Source organism: Cajanus cajan, chromosome 10 (assembly GCF_000230855.2).
Source record: "Cajanus cajan strain Asha chromosome 10, NIPB_CcT2T_4, whole genome shotgun sequence".
NCBI lineage: Eukaryota > Viridiplantae > Streptophyta > Magnoliopsida > Fabales > Fabaceae > Cajanus > Cajanus cajan.
The window spans coordinates 26,204,275-26,223,975 of NC_138526.1; the positions used below are offsets into that span (position 1 = coordinate 26,204,275).

Genomic DNA, 19,701 nt, shown 5'->3' on the forward strand with positions numbered 1-19,701 from the left:
TAAATGGTAATTTAAACAGAAAAGGGAAAATTGAAGAGTTTTTGAGAAGGAAAAAGGTGAAAGTACAAAATCTTAAATAACTCATTTTAAGTTGCCCAAAGTCTTAATTCGAAAGTTGATGTTATCATTGTAATTCTTCCATATCAATTTTTTTTACCTTTTTATTAAACTTGATTTTGCCTTTATAAATAGATCTTACCAATGATTTGCAGACAAGACACATTCATTTGACAGAATAGATGCAAAATATATTAATGGAAGTCCAAGACACGTTTGACAGAACAAAATCTAATGGACATAACTTAAAAGCTCCCACCAAATCAGTTTTCTTCCTTAAGAACCTCGGGAAATAGTTCCACGATGTTCTATTGGAGATACAAGCATCAATTCACTAACCCAATTCCCTTTCTTTTACGCTCAACTGCAACAGTGGATAATGACACAGTTTGTCATATTGGATGGTTTCATACATCAATAGTATTTCTTTTCATAAGAAACCAGCCCATGAACTCCACCTTCAACCTGTGCAGCTCCACTCCGGACCTGGTAAAAGCAGATCAAATATCAAGAACATAATTGAGTAACACCACATTCTGGACATGGAAAGATATTTAGAACAATAATTTGGTTCTCTAAAGATTGTGACTCAAATATGATCCTTGAACAACATTGTTTTTACATCATAAACCAAAAAGTTATTGTTAATGGGACCAAACTGCTATCATTCAATACAAAAGATTTTTTTTTTCTTTTTGAGGAACAAATTGGGAGTTTACTCCAATGCATTTAAATGATATCTAAAAGCAAAGTTGAATGCTTACAAAACAGGTATGGCTTGTAAACATAGCAAATTGCAGACTCAAACAAATACGAGAGCCCCCTTGGACAACCCACAATTACATTTTGTTTTTTTTTTTTATCAATGGTGATTTAGAATTTTAGCAAATCAGTAACCAAAAAGAAAGGGGATAAAGAAAAATAAAATACTTTCCATCATTTGATTTTAAATTCAAGATGTATTTAAGACCAAAAATAGATAATTTTTTAGTCCTGACTTCCATCGGATTAATCCTTCCCTACAGAAAGAAACTCATCCTAAATCCATTCGGTACTAACAAATTGCTGCAATTTCTTTTATTCCTTTTCTTGTTTTGAGAATGCAATGACAAACAAAACAAGGATTTTCTTTTTACATAACTACAGTACCCTAGCTTTTCCGCATCATGCAAATAAAAAACTAGCAAACAAAAACCAAATAGATGCGTTCAATAGGAAATGTGCAGTCACTCAAATAATAACACCACCTTTTTTTATTGTGCAAATGATTAAGCCTCAAAGGCAGCTAATGCAAAATAGCCAGGGTACGAAATAAATAATTAGAAGAGTGGGTCAACCATACCTCCAGCCTTATCACCCTGGACCGTAGAAGGTCATGAGCCGACTGCAGAGAGGAGGCACCGATATCTTGAAACCCTTGCCTGACTGCTTGCAAGGTGTATGGTATGAAATTCAAGACAGAGCCCTTATCTTTAACAGCTCCAACAACTCCCTGAGCAATTTTTAGCTTTGCAGTATCCCCCAAGTACCTTGCATCACTCCCTTTAGTCATGGCTTCTAGGGAACCCATTCCTCTATACTTTTTGACACGTTGACCATTCTGGTGAAGAAAAGGTAGTTATGCATGTTATTACCATATATATTCTTGTTTTAGCATGTATAAGTCATCAGCAGAAGAAAGAGGCAAGAACAAATTAATTAACTAAGAAATAGGAAAGAGAAAAGCAGAGAGAGTGTGTGTGCGTGTGAGAGAGAGATAAGCATATTTTCATAAATGCAAAAAACTAATTTTGAACTCCTAATCCAATAATTAAATACCCTGAAAGAAGCACAAAACAGAAAAAGATATTTTGTCTAAACATTATCTTTAGAGCTTGTTGAAGCTTTCAACTAGCATCATCACGGAACCAGCAAAAATCAAATCCTAGAATCACAGAATTAGAAAAAAAAAAAATAGCTGTGCAACAAGAGTCCTCAAACATTGCACATTGGTAGGAGTAAAAAGTAAATTACCAAATCTTAAAGAAGATGGACTCGTGGACCCAATACAACACATAATCTCATGTCATGGATAATTTCATCGAAGTGAAACAGTTCTTGAAGCATTTAGAAATCACTTGAAGTTAATAGCTTAACAAAATGGAAATATAAGAATGATGAGCAACCATTTCCAAAGTTTTAATCTGTTTACCATTTGCTATTTACCTCCAACCACTGAAGTTTTAAATTCTCATCACAATACTACATATATGCAGCGAATAAACACTGGGTATAAACTTTTAAATGCACAACTAGGAAATCACAATTTTTACAAGAGTCCTTCAAGCCTTTATAATCATACCTGATATACATAAGCCCCAGGAGCCTCAAGGCTACCAGCTAAGAAACTTCCCATCATAACAGTTGACGCACCCAGTGACAAAGCCTTAACAATATGACCAGAGTTCGAGATGCCACCATCAGCAATCACAGGAACACCGTTTTTGTAAGCAATGGATGAGACCTTGTATACAGCAGTCGCCTGAAAAGCAAAAACTCAGTAGTCAATATTAAGAATTGAGGCATCGAGCAAAAGCTGGAATTAATTCGTAAGCAAGAATGAGTGGGGACAGAGCTGATATTCCACATTCCACAACAGTTAAAACTTTAATGAAATACTTAATTATGCATATACTTAAGCTACTAAAAAAGTTATGCATTCAAAAAGTATGAAAAACATCATTATCTAAAGCCAACTGTAACTAATGGTCAAACTTTAGGCACCAAGAATCACTGATCTTAGTCCCTTTATCTGCGTAAAAGAGATTAGATTAAGGAATCTTTAGTTTAAGAATAACAAGATACTACCTTGTTTTTACCTCATTTCCTGTTTTCATACATCTGTTCAATAAACAGTTAAAATACCTTTGGCTTTACAAATATTCCAACACAGAAGACAAAAAGAAAGTCAAAATTCACAGATTCATCAAAAGACCATCACAACCCAAAACCAAACACAGCAAATCAAGGTTTTAAAAAGCAGTTCATGTATCGATGTTTTAAGAGTATCCGCAACAGCAATTACAGTCATATCATATCACCTGTATTTGTCAGCAATTTCATAAAAGGCAACCATGACTATAATTTTAAAAGACAAAACTTAAAAACAATACCTTATGCATGGTTGACATTATTCTTCAATCAGAACTGAAATTTTATCTCGATAATATACATCGACACCTAGTGAAATACTTTTTTAAACAAGATACTCAGATGAAACTTCAATTTTGATTAAAAAACAATACCCGATATATTGTACCTAAATTTTATCAAATTTAACATTGAAGGATAACAAAGATCAAAAGCATCAATGAATAATCAATCAAGCAACAAATGATCCATACCTGACCACGCCCCACAGCACAAACCTCCTGGGTGGTACAAATAGAGCCAGACCCCATTCCAACTCTCAAGCCATCAACCCCAGCCTGAATGAGATTCTCAGCCTGATACATAGTCACAACATTCCCACCAATCACATCAAGATCAGGGTACACCCTCTTGACATACTTGATCATATCCAACTGATAAATTGAGTTGCCTTGAGAACTATCCAACACCACAACATTCACTCCACCCTTCACCAAATGCTCCAACCTCTCCTTATCCTCCTCCCTCGTCCCAATCGCCGCCCCCACCATAAACTCCCCGTCGGCCCCCACCGTCGCCGCCGCCGCCAACTTGGGGTACCCCCTCACCCTCTCCACATCCTCCCTCGCCACAAAATCAACCACCCCACCATCCCTCTCCAAAGCCACCACACCACTCTTCTCACTCTCCATCATCCCACTAATTTTCACCAAGTCGGCGTTCCATTGCGCCCTCCTTGGAGGGGGCGCCATGTAGTCGCCCACTTTCAAGCCCTTGTCGTTTTGATTCGTCCATTCGCCTTTCGCGACGTAACCTAACAGCCTCCCGGCCGAGGTCCCAGTGTCAGTCACCAGAAGGAAGGGGGAGTCGCCGAAGTCGTCGGCGTGCTCCACCACGGCGGAGGGCGCGGCGAAGGGCGGGTCGGAGAGGATGGGGACGCGGCGGGATTTGGCGGCGCGGAGGAGCGCGGCCTGGGCGGCGGCGGGGAGGTTGGAGTGGAGCACGGCGATGCCGCCGAGGGAGGCCATGGCGGCGGCCATGGCGGACTCCGAGACGGTGTCCATGGGCGAGGCGACGAGCGGGACGGCGAGAGGGAGGCGGCGCGTGAGGCGCGTGGAGAGGTCGACGGCGTCGGCGGGGAAGTCGATGTAGTGGGGGAGGAAGATGACGTCATCGTAGGTGTAGGAGAAGCCCTGCGTGAAGAGCTTCTCGGCGGTGAAACCGTCCTCGATCGGCGGCGGAGTGAAGTCCATTGCGGTCGCCGGAGATAGAAACGGAGGGTTCAGTTAGGGTTTTATCTAAAAAAGTAGAATAATAAAAATAATAAATTACTAATAGTGAAGATTTTTGGTTTACTTAATTTACTCGTTTAGGAAAAAATGGTGAAATGTATGAAGCAGTGGAGTGTGAACTGAAGAGGGTGAATGATGGAAGACACCCTTGGATTTTATAGCTGGTGGAGTAGGAGATAAGATAAATAAAATAAATAAATAAATAAATAAAAATAAAAACAAAAATCAAATTTGTTATGGAAAAGATATATAAGATAAAATATTATACAATCATGAAGTACTAATAATCATATATTTGTTGATTTTAACGGTTTCTAGCTTAAAAGTCCTTTAATTGGTTGAAAATATAATATTTGTTATATTGACAATGTCTTTCATTCATTAAAGTTATGCTTTTATTATTGGTTTAAAAAATATTGAACCATTTTTGGGTGAAATAAAAAAGAAGAAAAAAAAAACTATGTTGATTTTAAATTGAATAAATATTTTTAATGTATATTGAAAAAAAAAATGTACATTGAGTTATTTTTTTTATTATAAAAGAGATTATAAAGATATAGTAAGAATTAAATTAGTTTCTTTTGAAACTTTGTTTACATCAAGATTATATCTTTCAATATTATTTTTTATGAAATTTAAATTTAAATTTAAGATTTTGAAATTTGACAAATAAAAACCAACAAATATCGATAATAATATTTTAAGTTTAAGATAATTAAATATTTTTAATGGATATATTTGTGTGAGATAATTTTAAATAAGTAATGTATCCTTTGTATTCTAAAAAGAATATAAATTAATTTTTATTTTTAAAAAATAAATTAATTTGAACAAGAACTTAAATTAAAATAAATATTTATATTTTAAAAAATTACAAATAAAATCATAATTTTAAAACTTGAATCAATAATATACTAAATTATTGAGTTAGTAGTTAAATCGTAAATTATTAATTAAATTATAAATAAAAATAATTTAGTTTTGTGTTTTTTATACACATAAACACATGTTGATTTGGTGAGTGGTGGGGTGGTTGTATAAACTCGAGGCAGCGTGCAACAACATGCGTGTAATTCATTAGTAAGAATTGATTCACACTTAAATAAGATTAGAGATTTAAATCATGCATTGTATATGCAGTCATGTTAAATTTTAGGACTAGCTATCCTATTATATCCTATCTTTTAAGATATCTCTAACATAACGAGAAAATTAATCAATGTTATTGTCGATGAATATTTAAAAGTCCAAAAAAAAAAAAAAAAAAAAAACTCGAGGCAGCGCGCAACACAAGACAAGAGTACATCACCAAGTTCACATCACCACGTGTCTTGGACCAGTTGCAGATGCAAAGAATAAACTTGTGTTTTACACTTCTTATAAGCAATTTTTTTAATTCTTATTTTACTTTAAATAAAATTTATTATATCACATTATTTTCTAAGCAATTCATATTATATTATTAATTTAATATATCATTAATTCATCAATAAAAATAATTAACTACATTGCACATCTAAGTTGTGTTACGAAAGAAATCGACAAGTAATAATGGTTTAAATTTAAGGTTTAAGTCTGATTAGAAATTGAATTATTTTCATCACTTTCGAATAAATTGTTTTGTATAAAATAAAAAAGCACTTTTGTCTACTAAATGTCATTTTTTAAATTTAACAAAATTTATCTCTAAAGAAAATTGTTCGAAAATAATTTAACAATTTCCAAAAGTCCATTAGGTATCGTTATCCTCGTCTTGTAAATAAATTTTCTTTTTCATACAAATTAATACATATAAATAAAAAGTATTGTGAATATATGATATTATAAAAATTAATAGAAAAATAAAATATATTCATAAAAGCAAACAAACGAATAAAGATGGGAACTACTGCTAGTGCTATTCCACCTCATCCAAAGACAAAGTGATTCGAAGTTTATACTTTTCAAATCTAAACACAATTAAAGTAATGTTAGGCATTGCCTGGAACAAAAAGGTTGTCAATCTTAATGTTTTTTTTTAAGTCTGACATGTAGTTTGTCTTTGGAGTTATCCACTAAGTTTACTTTTTTTTTTGTCATGCCAAGAAAAAACAAAGCTACTTCAGCCATTTTACCTAAAATGGGATATAATTGCTATATTTATATGTTATCATTATTTTTATGGTTTTAGTTATTTTACTTTAAATTTTATACGATAATTAATAAATATAATTTTAATAATTAAAGTTTTTTCACGACAGAAATTAAAGAATTATAAATATTAAACTTAAATAAATAAAAAACAGGAAAACTAAAACTATACATAAACTAAAACTATAATTTCAAGGATGGAGTTGAAACTAGGAATAACAAATAAACTTGTATCGATGGATAATATTAGGAGTGACAATTAATTGAACCAACTCAAAATAGTTAGAAATTTAATTAGATAATTAACTCATTAAACTAGGTTCATGAGCCAAATGAGTTAAATTTGAACTAAAGATTGAACTCTAAATAAATGTTGTGCACGGAGGGTGTAACGACCAACCATGGTTTCTATACTTAGTGGAATCGCACTACTACTAGTGAACTAAGAGAAATATTAAGCTGGATAACTCATACATACAGGTATAGACAAGAAAGAAAAAAAAATAACTAAGTTTCTGTATACAAAATAAAATACCATATATGTACAGTCATCCCAAAAATAATATGACCCTAGTGCCAGTCAAGCACAGACAAAACTGTTACCCAAAATGATAACTCTAACACGACGATCAGACTCCCCGTCTTGCAGCAGTCACCTCAACTCCAAGCTAACCCTGACCTGCTCCCACACAAGGTATGATCATTGCAGTCCATCCACATGGAAACAGAAGGGTAAGCTAGAGTTCAAAAAAAAATTAATCATACAAGTATAGAACAATAATCTATACTACACAATCATCCAACTATCAATCATATTCATAGAGTCACACCATACACTCTATCCAATACTACTCATGCATAAAATACAATCCACCAATCATGAAGCCAAACACCACACACTTCATCATATTAACAATCATGCAATAAATGCATCTCATGACAGATATCAATGCATATCAATCATCTAATTCGTCGTCACACATACACCTAGGAGATCTCCCTAACAACAAAGTTGTATAAGTGACATTCCATCCTATCGAAACCACCCCAACCGTTTTCACGCCCAATGCGCCCACTCGGTCACAGCTAAACAGGATATAATCCTCACTCGAGTTTACTCGGATGATGTCACTTACACAATTGGAAGTCTAGATCCACCGCCAGGTATAGCACAGTTGGGTACAGGCTTACCACGACCTTGGCATGCCTTTACCAAGTCAATTGTGGAGTTCGCCCACCGACTATCTGCAAGGATCCATGCACCTTCCCGAGTACTTGGTTAAGGGAATAACCCTCGACCTCATACCCCGCTCCAACACTAGCTAAGGACTTAGAGGAGACTCACCCAACCCAGTGGCCTACCTGAGTACCACTCTCCCAAATTCAGTGGCCTACTTGAGCACCACTCTCATATATCAGTGGCCTATCCAAGCACCACTCTCAAGAGACTCTATGTGAGCTCTTCCAGTTCGAAAATATTTTTCCTCTCCTCAAGTCCTAAGCTAGACTCATGCCATAAGGCATCACATGCAATTATGCATCATACATCATACATGGTCTGCCCACCATCATGATTAACAATCATACACATGTCATAAGACATCACATGCAATAATGCATCATAAATCATACATTATACATGGTCTACCCACCATCATGATTGATGGAAGGTGGCTTAGTTCCATGCACGCCCTTGATCTTGGTTCAACAAGGAGACTCCAAAATGATGAAGAAAATGGAGGGATGGTTGGCGGAAGCACAAAGAAATGAAGGTGAAGATGGTTTGCTCAAGGTAGTCTCATCCAAGTGTAGGATGAAACCTAAGTAGGGTTTTGCTTTTATGGTGGAGAGGGGAGGAGGTTAGCCAAAGGCAACCTAGTGCTAAGGAAAGGGATGGGGTTTAGGTTAAAGGAGGGTGACGCTCAAGGTGGAGGTGGATGTGTTTGGTGGAGGTGATGCTCCTTTTGGCTAGCTCACTTCCTAAGGTGGGAAGGCCAACCAAGGAAGGCCTAACTCTACTCTCTCAAGGTGGTTTAAGAGGAGGAGAAGGGATGGGAGGCCGTGGAGTCCCTAGACTAAGGAGAATGACAAAGAGGCAAATAGCTCACTCATTATCATTAATGTCCAAAGTATTTACAAGTGGTGGGGTGTTGGGTATTTATAGGAGGGGAGGCATCTAGGGTTGCATTTGGAGTAGGCAAATGCATTCCAAATGAAATGCAAATGAACCCTAGATGCAACTTGGTGCCCAAGGATGGAATCTATGGGTCTAGATTGGCTACATCAAGGTGCATGATAAGATCATGCAACCTTTGACCTCCACTTGGGCCTAAGCCTTTCTATCACCAAAAATAGGTCCAATGGTCACCAAAAATACGTCACCTCCTAATGGATGCACCCTAGTCCAATTAAAGTCCTAAGCATCTAAATTACCCCATAATACAAGGGCAAAATGGGAAATACAAAGAAATAAATCCTATGACTAAAATACCCCAAAATACAAGGGTAAAATTGGAAATACAAAGAAAATAAATTCTATACCTAAAATACCCCTAAGGTAAAATTTGGAAGTAAACATAGTTAAGGCCCAAAAAGTAGGCTTATTCCTCTTCATGGGTTTTCAAGTCTAACCCATTCCTCTTGCCTCCTTCAAAATGTCACCCCTTGGGCTTCGTGGCCTTATTGATATTCCATCATTCCCTCCCTCTTGAAAAGGATTTGACCTCAAATCAAGAGGTTCGTCATGATGGGCTTTTTGATTAACAAAAACATAAAAATAAGCGTTAGATGTAAAAGTATATGATAGTAATGGAAAATGTATCCTACGAAAAAGATGGTCTAAATGAAAAGGATTAGACTCCCCAATAGTAAGGATAAGATCCTCTCTACTGTAAAGTCTAAATGGATAAATGAGACCTAAAAAGGTAGAAACACTAAAACTATAACACATTCTCCTAAAATTCTTGTCTAAACTAAAAGGACTAGACGCACTAATGTTAAGGATAGGATCCTTCCCATAGTGAAGTCTAGGTGTATAACTAAAACCTAAAAAGGTAAAAAGACTAAAACTATGGCACACTAACATATGAGTCCTAAAAACTAAAATATCTTGCCTAAAGTGTACAAGGTAATGTCCTAGAGATGTGCTAGGAAACAAAGAAAGTACCACTAAAAAATTTCCTAGACAACTTTTTATTGCATTATTTGTTGGATATGTAAGAGAAAAAGGTGTTAAGATGTGTTTAGAAAAATCATATAATCTAAATTTGTCTTGTAGGGAAGTAGCCAAGTTAAGTGTAAATAAGTTTGAACTTCCTTCAAGATCAAAATTAGAAGATAAGACACCATGAGATGTATCCAACAAATTATTCAATTTTGAAGTTGGGTGCATTATTGACACAACCAAGGTAGGAAAAATCCTACACAAAGGAATGCTATTTTCCTTGGGCACCACCAAGGAAGTAGCACAAGAAGTGAGATTAAGTGAAGTCCACTTCTTCTTCACCAAATCTTGAAGTTGAGATTTGTTTGCTTTAAAAAGAGTTTGTTTTTGATTCTCTACTTCATGATTAGTGGCATCATAAGAAAAAGAGTTAAGGTTTTGATGAATGAAGAAAGTCTTTGTTAAATCATTTTCAATGGGAAAATGACTTTCTTCAAGCATAAGGCCTTTGGAGGAAATATTATCCTCCTTACTCTTCTCTAAGGGTGTTGGTTGTGTTTCTTTTTCTAACCATTCTTTAACTATTTCTACACTTTTCTTTACCTTTTCTTTCTTTCTAAGTTCCTTTTCTTGATTTTGATACCTAGTTGAGTTAACCCTATGTTTGGATTCACTATTTTCTTTCCTCTCAACTAAGGTAATAAGCAACCCTTTTATTTCTTCACTATTCTTTTCTAACTCTTTTTCTTTTCTTCTTGCTTCTTCCTCTCTTTTTATACTTCTTTTTAGGTACTCTTTTATTTGCCTAAGTTCATCCCTAGAACTAGATCTAGAACTACGCGAATTATGACTATGAACACTAGAATGCTCACTCATCTTTGATCAAAAAGGTTTTCACAAAATTTTCACAAAGAGCTAAAAAGGTTCTCACAAAGATTGAGTGATAAAAAGATTTTCACAAAAAGTTTTTAAAGGTGCAAGATAAGTAGGAAAGGCTTAAAGGCACAAATTGAACCTTCAAGGGGAGGTGGACTACAAAGAATCACTTAATAACCAAGCCCTCTTAAGTAGGAATCACTAAGCCCTTACCACTTTTCTTACAAAACAATTTTGACACTACCAAGTGTGTGTGTGCACGCACCCCTAGTAGGCAAAAATTAAGCCTTCTAAACGTTTTTGGAAACAAAGGATAAAAACTTAAACAATTATACTAGTAAAGCTATAAAGCATGCAATGGAAAGCAATTTAAAACAGACACTAGTCGAGGTCCTAGTGAAGGTTTTCAAATCACCTTCTCTACACGAACTAAAAACCAAGTTGTAGAGGTTTAAAATGGCCAAAAATTACAAACCAAATGGGAAAGAGGAATGGCCTAAAACAAAGAGGCCGAAAGCAAGAAAAACAAAGTAAAAAAAATGAAAGCAAGAAATTTAAGTCTTCAAAACTCCTTCTCTTTGGCTCCTTCACAAATAGCAAACGTGTTAGCACCTCTCCAAAGTGTTTACTCTCCTTTTGGTTTAGTGAAAACCCTTCCAAAGGTTAGGTTGGGTTTTGGTTCACTCCTCCACTCAATCCACCAAAGGATTGCTACTTTGCTAGTTAGGTGCTCACCTACAAGTCAATGAAAACAACCAAGAACAAGAGTTCCAAAGAAATAAAACTGAAAAGGCTAATTAAGAAAGGCTAAACTCAGATTGAATAAGATGAGACAAAACAAAAGAGGTCAAAAGAAAGACAAGCAAAAAATTAAGACTCAATCAACAAAAGATAGCACCCAAAAGAATTAAACCTAGAATGGCACTAGAATGGTTTGTGTTTAAGTTTCACTTGATTAAGTCCTTTAGTAATTTCGGTCCAGCCAAGGTATAAGTCCCAAAATAAGTCCAAAATGTCATATGTCCAACTCCAAATGCAAAGGGAATGGTCCAAGTCCACAAGTCAAGCAACAAGTCCTTTTTGTCCAAGGTATATATTTTTTTGTTCTTGTTCTCTTTTGGTCACGGCCTTTTGATTTTAAATTGTCCTTGGGTCCAATTTTTTTTAATTTTCAGCCCAATTAGTTGCTTAGGTTTTGCACTTGTGGTGGCACAAAAATTAGGTCAAAATGTGTAGCATAGGAGCAAGACAAGTGGCGTGAATTTAGAGGTCCTTAAGGAATATTTTGAGTGGATTTTGTTTTTGTACTATTTAGGTCAAGTTGTTTAGCACAAAAGTCCAGCACCTCTTAGATTCTTTTTAGGGTTCTTGGCAAACAAGAAATAAACTTAAACAAGTGAAAAATGCAAGGTAAGGATGGGCGGTTTGTATAGCATGTGCAAGGAAATTCACACATGGAAAATCATGGTAACATGGAACATGCTAGAAACTAATAGCATGCATGAATGACCTAGATAGCATTCTATATGGCACGCCCACTTAAGATGTATGCATCATGGTATTTTTCATGTTTTCATGCAAAGTGTTTGGGCACATACAAGGATATAATGGAAGACAAATATAGGAAGTAAAAAATGACAAAACAATAGGTAGATTCAAAAAGAAAAATGCATGATCATGTTATACTCAACCTAACATGGAAAATGACAACCCTAAAACAAGGAAACCTAAAGCATGGAAGGTTCAAGGAAGCAAATATGAACCACAACACAAAGAAAAGTTTCGGTCACAAGGAGAAGAAGAGAAAATGACCGAAACAATAAGAGAGAACCAAAAATGACTCAAATAAAGACAAGGAAAGGAAACTTTTACCCTTGAAGAACCAGGCTCAGATACCACTTGATGGAAGGTGGCTTAGTTCCATGCACGCCCTTGATCTTGGTTCAACAAGGAGACTCCAAAATGATGAAGAAAATGGAGGGATGGTTGGCGGAAGCACAAAGAAATGAAGGTGAAGATGGTTTGCTCAAGGTAGTCTCATCCAAGTGTAGGATGAAACCTAAGTAGGGTTTTGCTTTTATGGTGGAGAGGGGAGGAGGTTAGCCAAAGGCAACCTAGTGCTAAGGAAAGGGATGGGGTTTAGGTTAAAGGAGGGTGACGCTCAAGGTGGAGGTGGATGTGTTTGGTGGAGGTGATGCTCCTTTTGGCTAGCTCACTTCCTAAGGTGGGAAGGCCAACCAAGGAAGGCCTAACTCTACTCTCTCAAGGTGGTTTAAGAGGAGGAGAAGGGATGGGAGGCCGTGGAGTCCCTAGACTAAGGAGAATGACAAAGAGGCAAATAGCTCACTCATTATCATTAATGTCCAAAGTATTTACAAGTGGTGGGGTGTTGGGTATTTATAGGAGGGGAGGCATCTAGGGTTGCATTTGGAGTAGGCAAATGCATTCCAAATGAAATGCAAATGAACCCTAGATGCAACTTGGTGCCCAAGGATGGAATCTATGGGTCTAGATTGGCTACATCAAGGTGCATGATAAGATCATGCAACCTTTGACCTCCACTTGGGCCTAAGCCTTTCTATCACCAAAAATAGGTCCAATGGTCACCAAAAATACGTCACCTCCTAATGGATGCACCCTAGTCCAATTAAAGTCCTAAGCATCTAAATTACCCCATAATACAAGGGCAAAATGGGAAATACAAAGAAATAAATCCTATGACTAAAATACCCCAAAATACAAGGGTAAAATTGGAAATACAAAGAAAATAAATTCTATACCTAAAATACCCCTAAGGTAAAATTTGGAAGTAAACATAGTTAAGGCCCAAAAAGTAGGCTTATTCCTCTTCATGGGTTTTCAAGTCTAACCCATTCCTCTTGCCTCCTTCAAAATGTCACCCCTTGGGCTTCGTGGCCTTATTGATATTCCATCATTGATCAATAAACATACTCATGCCATAAATCATCACATGCAATAATGCATCATACATCATACATGGTCTACCTACCATCATGATCAATAATCATACTCATATGAACATATATACACATGTCATATCATATTTAAACATTCATACATATCATCACTATGCATACATATGAATCACACCTCACCATACATCATATATCACACATACATGATCCAAAACTTCAATTTAACATGCATTAGCATCATTTCATTCATCAACATGTCCACGCCCAGCGCAGCCTGAACTCGCCCAACCTAATCCCAACCCGAGAGTCCTAAAACTCATCCATGCCCGGCACGTTCAACTCACACTTGGCGTGCTTGAGACAAAGACCCCTACGAGTCTCCATGTCCGACACAACTAAATCATGCCCAACCCAACATCCAAACCCGAGAGCCCTAAACTCTTCCACGCCTGGCGTGCTCAACCTACGCCCGACCTAATCCCAGTCAGAGAGTTCAAAAACTCTCATCCAAACCAACAAATCCAGCCACATGCAAACACAAAAACACAATGCATAGGCTCCATACAACTCAAAATAAACTTAGATCTCACATGCATCCAACCTATGCATCAAAATCATCAAAAAACCCCATTTTTCCCAAAACCTTGAAAAATGAGTGAATTCTCCAATCCAGCCATGGATCCTCAACTTTCATACATCAATTGAGTTTCTAAACTCACATGCAACCTAAACAACAAACATTCTAGCTTCCCTCACCTGAAGATTGGCTCAAAATAGCCAATAACTAAGAAGAAGTAGAATTCTCTTCCGAAGCTTAACCCGAAAATTCAATCCTCCAAAAGCAAGCTTCCTAGCGTAAATTCATGATAAGATAGAATACATTAGTGATCTAGAGGAGGAAAAGAACCATACAGAGAAATTTGGGAGAGAAAGGAGCTCACAGACCTAGAGTCTTTCTCTCTAAAACTTCTCTCTAAAAACTTCACTTTCTCCTCAACCACACAACCCCTATTTATAGAAGTTCAAGAGTGGTCAGAACAGTCCGTTTTGAATCCAAAAAGGCCCGTTCTGAACCCCTTCATCACGTACAAAAATTACATGCAGAACGGCCCGTTCTGAAACCAGAACGGCTCGTTCTGGGACTCATCTAGAACGGCCCGTTCTCCATCTAGAACGGCCCATTCTCCATCTAGAACGACCCGTTCTAGGGTGGCACTTAACTCACAACGACCCTGTTTGGAACGACCCATTCCGAACAAGAATTTATCGGCCTATTTAGTAGTTCAGAACGGTCTGTTCCAATTTGGGAACGGCCCGTTTTGGGTTACTAAATCACTCTTGTTTTAGTAGTTTGGAACGACCCGTTCTGGGCTACTAACTACGTTACAATACCCCCCAACAAACAAGAATTTTCGTCCCCAAAAATAGGCTTACCTGAAAAGAGGAATGGATACTGTTCCTTGAACTGGCTCTCCACCTCCCAGGTAGCCTCACCAGTAGCTACATCCCAAAGAATCTTCACCAAGCTGATGGACTTGCCACGAAGCTCCTTCAACTTGTGATCAACCATAGCTACCAGTCTCTTCTCATAAGTCAAGTTCTCTCTAACTTGCACCTCATCCATCTATACCACATGACTCGGGTCTCTTATGTACTCCCTCAACTGAGAAACGTGAAACACATGTTCTCCCTCCTCAAACTCTAGAGGTCTCCTCCTCCTATCAGCATAGGACTTTTGTCGACTCTGGGTAGCTCATCAACCTTTCCTGAATCTATCTCACCATCTCAGTAGTTTGAAGAACTCACTCCGAGACCGCATTGAAGAACTCATCCAAGCGGGCCACCTCAGCCAATATGTCTAGCGATAGCAGGGTCATCGAGGAGGCCATGACGGACAAGGACGGGGCAGAGGACGTGGTTCAAGAGCTCGCACGGACCAACCCTCTGGTTCTCAACAAAATGTCGGCAGAGCAGTGCAAGCCGAGGTAAGCCAGGAAACAGGGTCAGCTCCCCTACGGGGAGTAATCAATACAATTGCAGGTGGTTTTGCAGGGGGAGGCGCCAATAGCTCGGCCCGGAAGAGACACCTGCGCAATATCAACAACATCCATTCCGCTACCTCGACTTTGCACCAAAGCTCACCGCCGATCACCTTCACCGACAACGACTATGCCGACGTTAGTCCCAACCAGGATGATCCCATGGTCATAGCCGTGGAAGTAGCTAATTGGGAGGTTCACAAGACGCTGATAGACCAAGGGAGCTCGGCAGATGTCCTGTATTGGTCGGCCTTCCTTAGGTTAAACATCCCCCACTCTCTCATCCAACCTCACACAGAGCCCCTAGTCAGTTTTGCAGGCGAGCGAGTACACACACGGGGATACGTGGACCTGCTGACCACCTTCGGAACCTCTCCGGATATAAAGAGAATTATGGTCCGATACCTCCTTGTGGAAGCCAACACCTCCTATAATATCATCATTGGGAGGCCGACGTTGAATCAGCTCGGGGTAGTGGTGTCCATTCCACACCTAACCATGAAGTTCCTAGGAAGTGACAAAAAAATCATCTCCGTCAAAGCAAATCAGAAGACAGCTCGACAGTGCTACACCGAGAGTCTGAAGATCTCCTCGTCCGACGAGCAAAGCAAGAAGGATCCCCCCATCGTGGCTCACATCACCCACGTAGAAATCGCTGATCTCGATCCGCGATCCGACTCCCACGACGAGCGACCAAGCCCCATTGATGAGCTTGACGACCTCCAAATAGGGCAACTCCTCGGGCAGTGCACAAAAATCAGCAGGCAGCTGAGCCTGGAGTTGCGACAGCAACTCGAAGCTGAGATCCTCAAGAACGCTGACCTCTTCACCTGGTCCAGCGTCGACATGCCAGGCATAAACGCTGACTTCATCTGTCATAGGTTAGCGATACACAAGGAGGCAAGGCCAGTGGCCCAGAGAAAGAGGAAGGTCGATGGTGAAAGGCGGGAGGCCATCATCACCGAGACACAAAAGTTGTTGAACGCCGGCTTCATCCGTGAAGTCAGGTACACCACATGGCTGGCGAATGTGGTTCTGGTGAAGAAGAGCTCGGGAAAGTGGCGCATGTGCGTCGACTACACTGACTTGAACAGAGCATGCCCCAAGGACTCATACCCCTTGCCGAGCATTGACAGGCTGGTCGACGGAGCATCCGGGCACGCCCTCCTCAGTTTCCTCGACGCCTACTCCAGGTACAACCAGATAATGATGTACCCACCTAACGAGGTGCATACATCCTTTATCACTGACCATGCCAACTACTGCTACCGGGTGATGCCCTTTGGTCTAAAAAACGCAGGGGCCACTTACCAACGGCTGATGGACAAGGTTTTCCACCAGCAGATCGGGCGGAACATGGAAGTCTACGTCAACGACATGGTGGTCAAGACCACCTCGGCTACCGAGCATGCTACCGAACTCGCCGAGGTGTTCGCCCAGATCAGGAGACACAACATGCGTCTCAACCTGGAGAAGTGCGTCTTCGGCGTCCAAGGTGGCAAGTTCCTTGGTTTCATGATCACTAGCAGAGGAATCGAGCCCAACCCCGAGAAGTGCAAAGCCATCATCTAGATGCAGAGTCCGCAAACGGTGAAAGAGGTCCAACGCCTAGCTGGACGGTTAGTCTCACTGTCCCGTTTCATCCCCAGACTTGCCGAGAAGGTAGGGCCAATCTTCACTCTGCTACGGAAGCCAAAAGACTTACAGTGGACGGATCAGTGCGAAGAAGCTTTCCGAAGTTTCAAAACCTTTCTCACGACTCCGCCAATCCTACAGAGGCCGGATCACAATACCGACCTCCTCCTCTACTTGGCCGTGGTAGAAAATGTCATCAGTGCGGTGATAGTGCAAGAACATCAGAAACTGCAGACGCCGATCTACTTCATCAGTCGAGTCCTCCAAGACGCAGAGAAACGGTACCAAATGATCGAAAAGTTGGCACTGACACTCGTCACCACAGCCCAGCGTCTCCGACCTTACTTTTAGAGCCACCAGGTGATAGTCAAAACCAACTACCCCATAAAGCAAATCCTGAGAAAACCAGAGCTTTCCAGACGAATGATTGCATTATCGGTTGAGTTGTCTGAGTTTGGTATCCAATACGAGAGTCGTGGTGCCTTGAAAGCTCAATGTCTGGCCGACTTCGTAGCCGAGCTTACGCCTACTACTGTCGAGGAACCCCAGGTATGGACTTTACACGTTGATGGGTCCTCCAACTCTAAGGGTGGTGGTGCAGGTATCATATTAGAAGGGCCAAACCAAGTCACTTTGGAACAATCCCTCAAGTTCAGCTTCAAGGTGACCAACAACCAGGCGGAGTATGAGGCACTCCTCACAGGACTGAGGCTAGCCCGCGACCTTGGAGCTCGAAGAGTGAGTTGCAACAACGACTCGAAGCTCATGGTGGAGTAGCTCAGTGGGACGTACCAGGCAAAGGATACTCTTCTGCAGCGGTACTTCCACATCGCATCCCACCAGATCTCGTCCTTCGACGAATTCACCATACAACATGTGCCACGAGAACAAAACGCCCGAGTCGACCTCCTATCAAAGCTCGCCAGCACCAAAAGGCCTGGACAACACCGAACTATCATCCAGGAGACCTTGCACTCACCCAGCTTGGACGACAAAGTCGTCAACGTTAGTGACAGCGAAGACTAGGGGTGGATGACAGGCATCTGGAGTTACTTGAAAGAAGGAATCTTGCCCGAGAACAGGGATGAAGCTCGAAAAATGAAGTTGAAGGCGGCCAGGTTCGTAGTCATTGGCGATGAACTATTCAAGCGTGGCGTCTCCACCCCACTACTCAAGTGCTTAACTGCACCCCAGGCAGCCTATGTCATCGAGGAGATCCACCGGGGCATATGCGGCATGCACTCCGGGGCGCGCTCTATGGCGACCAGAGTGCTCCGCGCTGGATACTACTGGCCCACTCTGAAGTTGGACTGCCAGGACTACGTACAAAAGTACAAAGAATGTCAAGAGTTCGGCAACACACACCGACAGCCACCCGAAGCTCTTCACCATATGATGTCGGCATGGCCTTTCTCCTAGTGGGAATGGACATCCTCGGGCCATTCCCCCCTGCGAAAGGTTAGCTTATGTTCCTCCTAGTGGCGATCGACTACTTCACTAAGTGGATCGAGGCATGCCCACTCGCCAAAATCACCACTAAAAATGTGCAAAAGTTCACCTGGAGGAATATTGCTTGCAGATTCGGAATCCCTCACACCCTCAATACTGACAACGGCTGACAATTCATCGCACAAGGATTCGAGGACTTCCTCTGTGAGCTCGGCATCAAGCATCTCCCAACCTCAGTGGAACACCCACAGACCAATGGCCAAGCCGAAGCAGCCAACAAGGTCATCCTCTGGGAACTTAAGAAGCGGCCAGGGAGCGCCAAATGATAGTGGGCCGATGAGCTTCCCAGCATCCTCTGGGCGTATCACTGCACCCCCCAGTCAACAATGCAAGAGACGCCTTACAGGCTAACTTATGGAGCTGATGCAATGATCCTAGTGGAAGTCGGAGAAACATCCCACCGACGCCAAGCCTTCAACAGCGAGCAGAACGCTCAGCAGTTAGCAGCTGTAGACCCCTAAAATTGTCCGGGTCGGAAATAAGACTCGAAGACTCTCAAAGATCAATGGAAAGTCAGCTAGAAGGACTCCCAGAAGACCATAGGATGACTATCTGTAGGTTTAGAGGTCTTAGAGTAGCTAAAAATAAGAAAGTGAGAGGAGTGGAGCTCAATACGGCCTCTTTGGAGCTCAGTACGGCCCGTATTGCATTTTTGAACTGCAATACGGCCGTACTGAAACCAATACGGCCGTATTGATGTTTTTGAAACTCAATACGGCCGTATTGAATTCAATACGGCCGTATTGAAGTTCAAAACTTCAATACGGGCCGTATTGACACCAGGGGCCGTACTGCGCCTCACCCCTATAAATAAAACGTCATTTGGACGTCATTACGCACTTTTACACACTTCTTGGACTCTCTTCTTGAGTATTCTGGGGTTTTTGAGCAGTGTTCTGCCCTAGAATTCTCTCTGAGAGCCGATCCGACGAAGT

At 40.2% G+C, this 19,701-nt stretch overlaps 2 protein-coding genes across 2 annotated transcripts; one reads left to right on the top strand and one right to left on the bottom strand.

Moving 5' to 3' along the window:
* Positions 1–226: 226 nt before the first annotated feature.
* On the bottom strand, positions 227–4,612 carry LOC109792258 (inosine-5'-monophosphate dehydrogenase). Its single transcript, XM_020351658.3, has 4 exons — positions 3,441–4,612; positions 2,399–2,578; positions 1,400–1,657; positions 227–543 (listed from the first exon to the last, which is right to left on the bottom strand). The coding sequence occupies exons 1-4, from the start codon at positions 4,437–4,439 to the stop codon at positions 472–474; spliced, it is 1,509 nt and encodes a 502-aa protein (XP_020207247.2). The 5' UTR covers positions 4,440–4,612; the 3' UTR covers positions 227–471.
* A 13,677-nt stretch (positions 4,613–18,289) lies between these two features.
* On the top strand, positions 18,290–18,676 carry LOC145952398 (uncharacterized). The gene has a single exon (XM_083064755.1). It carries the CDS (start codon positions 18,290–18,292, stop codon positions 18,674–18,676), a length of 387 nt encoding a protein of 128 aa, XP_082920881.1.
* The last annotated feature ends 1,025 nt before the right edge of the window (positions 18,677–19,701 follow it).

Bases quoted from the DNA above. Each gene is read 5' to 3' on its own strand.
- LOC145952398 (XM_083064755.1), top strand. From the start codon at position 18,290: ATGACAGGCATCTGGAGTTACTTGAAAGAAGGAATCTTGCCCGAGAAC.
- LOC109792258 (XM_020351658.3), bottom strand. From the start codon at position 4,439: ATGGACTTCACTCCGCCGCCGATCGAGGACGGTTTCACCGCCGAGAAG. The intron at 1,658-2,398 runs GTATGATTATAA...TTTCTTCACCAG, and splicing joins CTGGGGCTTATGTATATCAG to AATGGTCAACGTGTCAAAAA. The intron at 544-1,399 runs GTATGGTTGACC...TGCTTTTACCAG, and splicing joins CCAGGGTGATAAGGCTGGAG to GTCCGGAGTGGAGCTGCACA.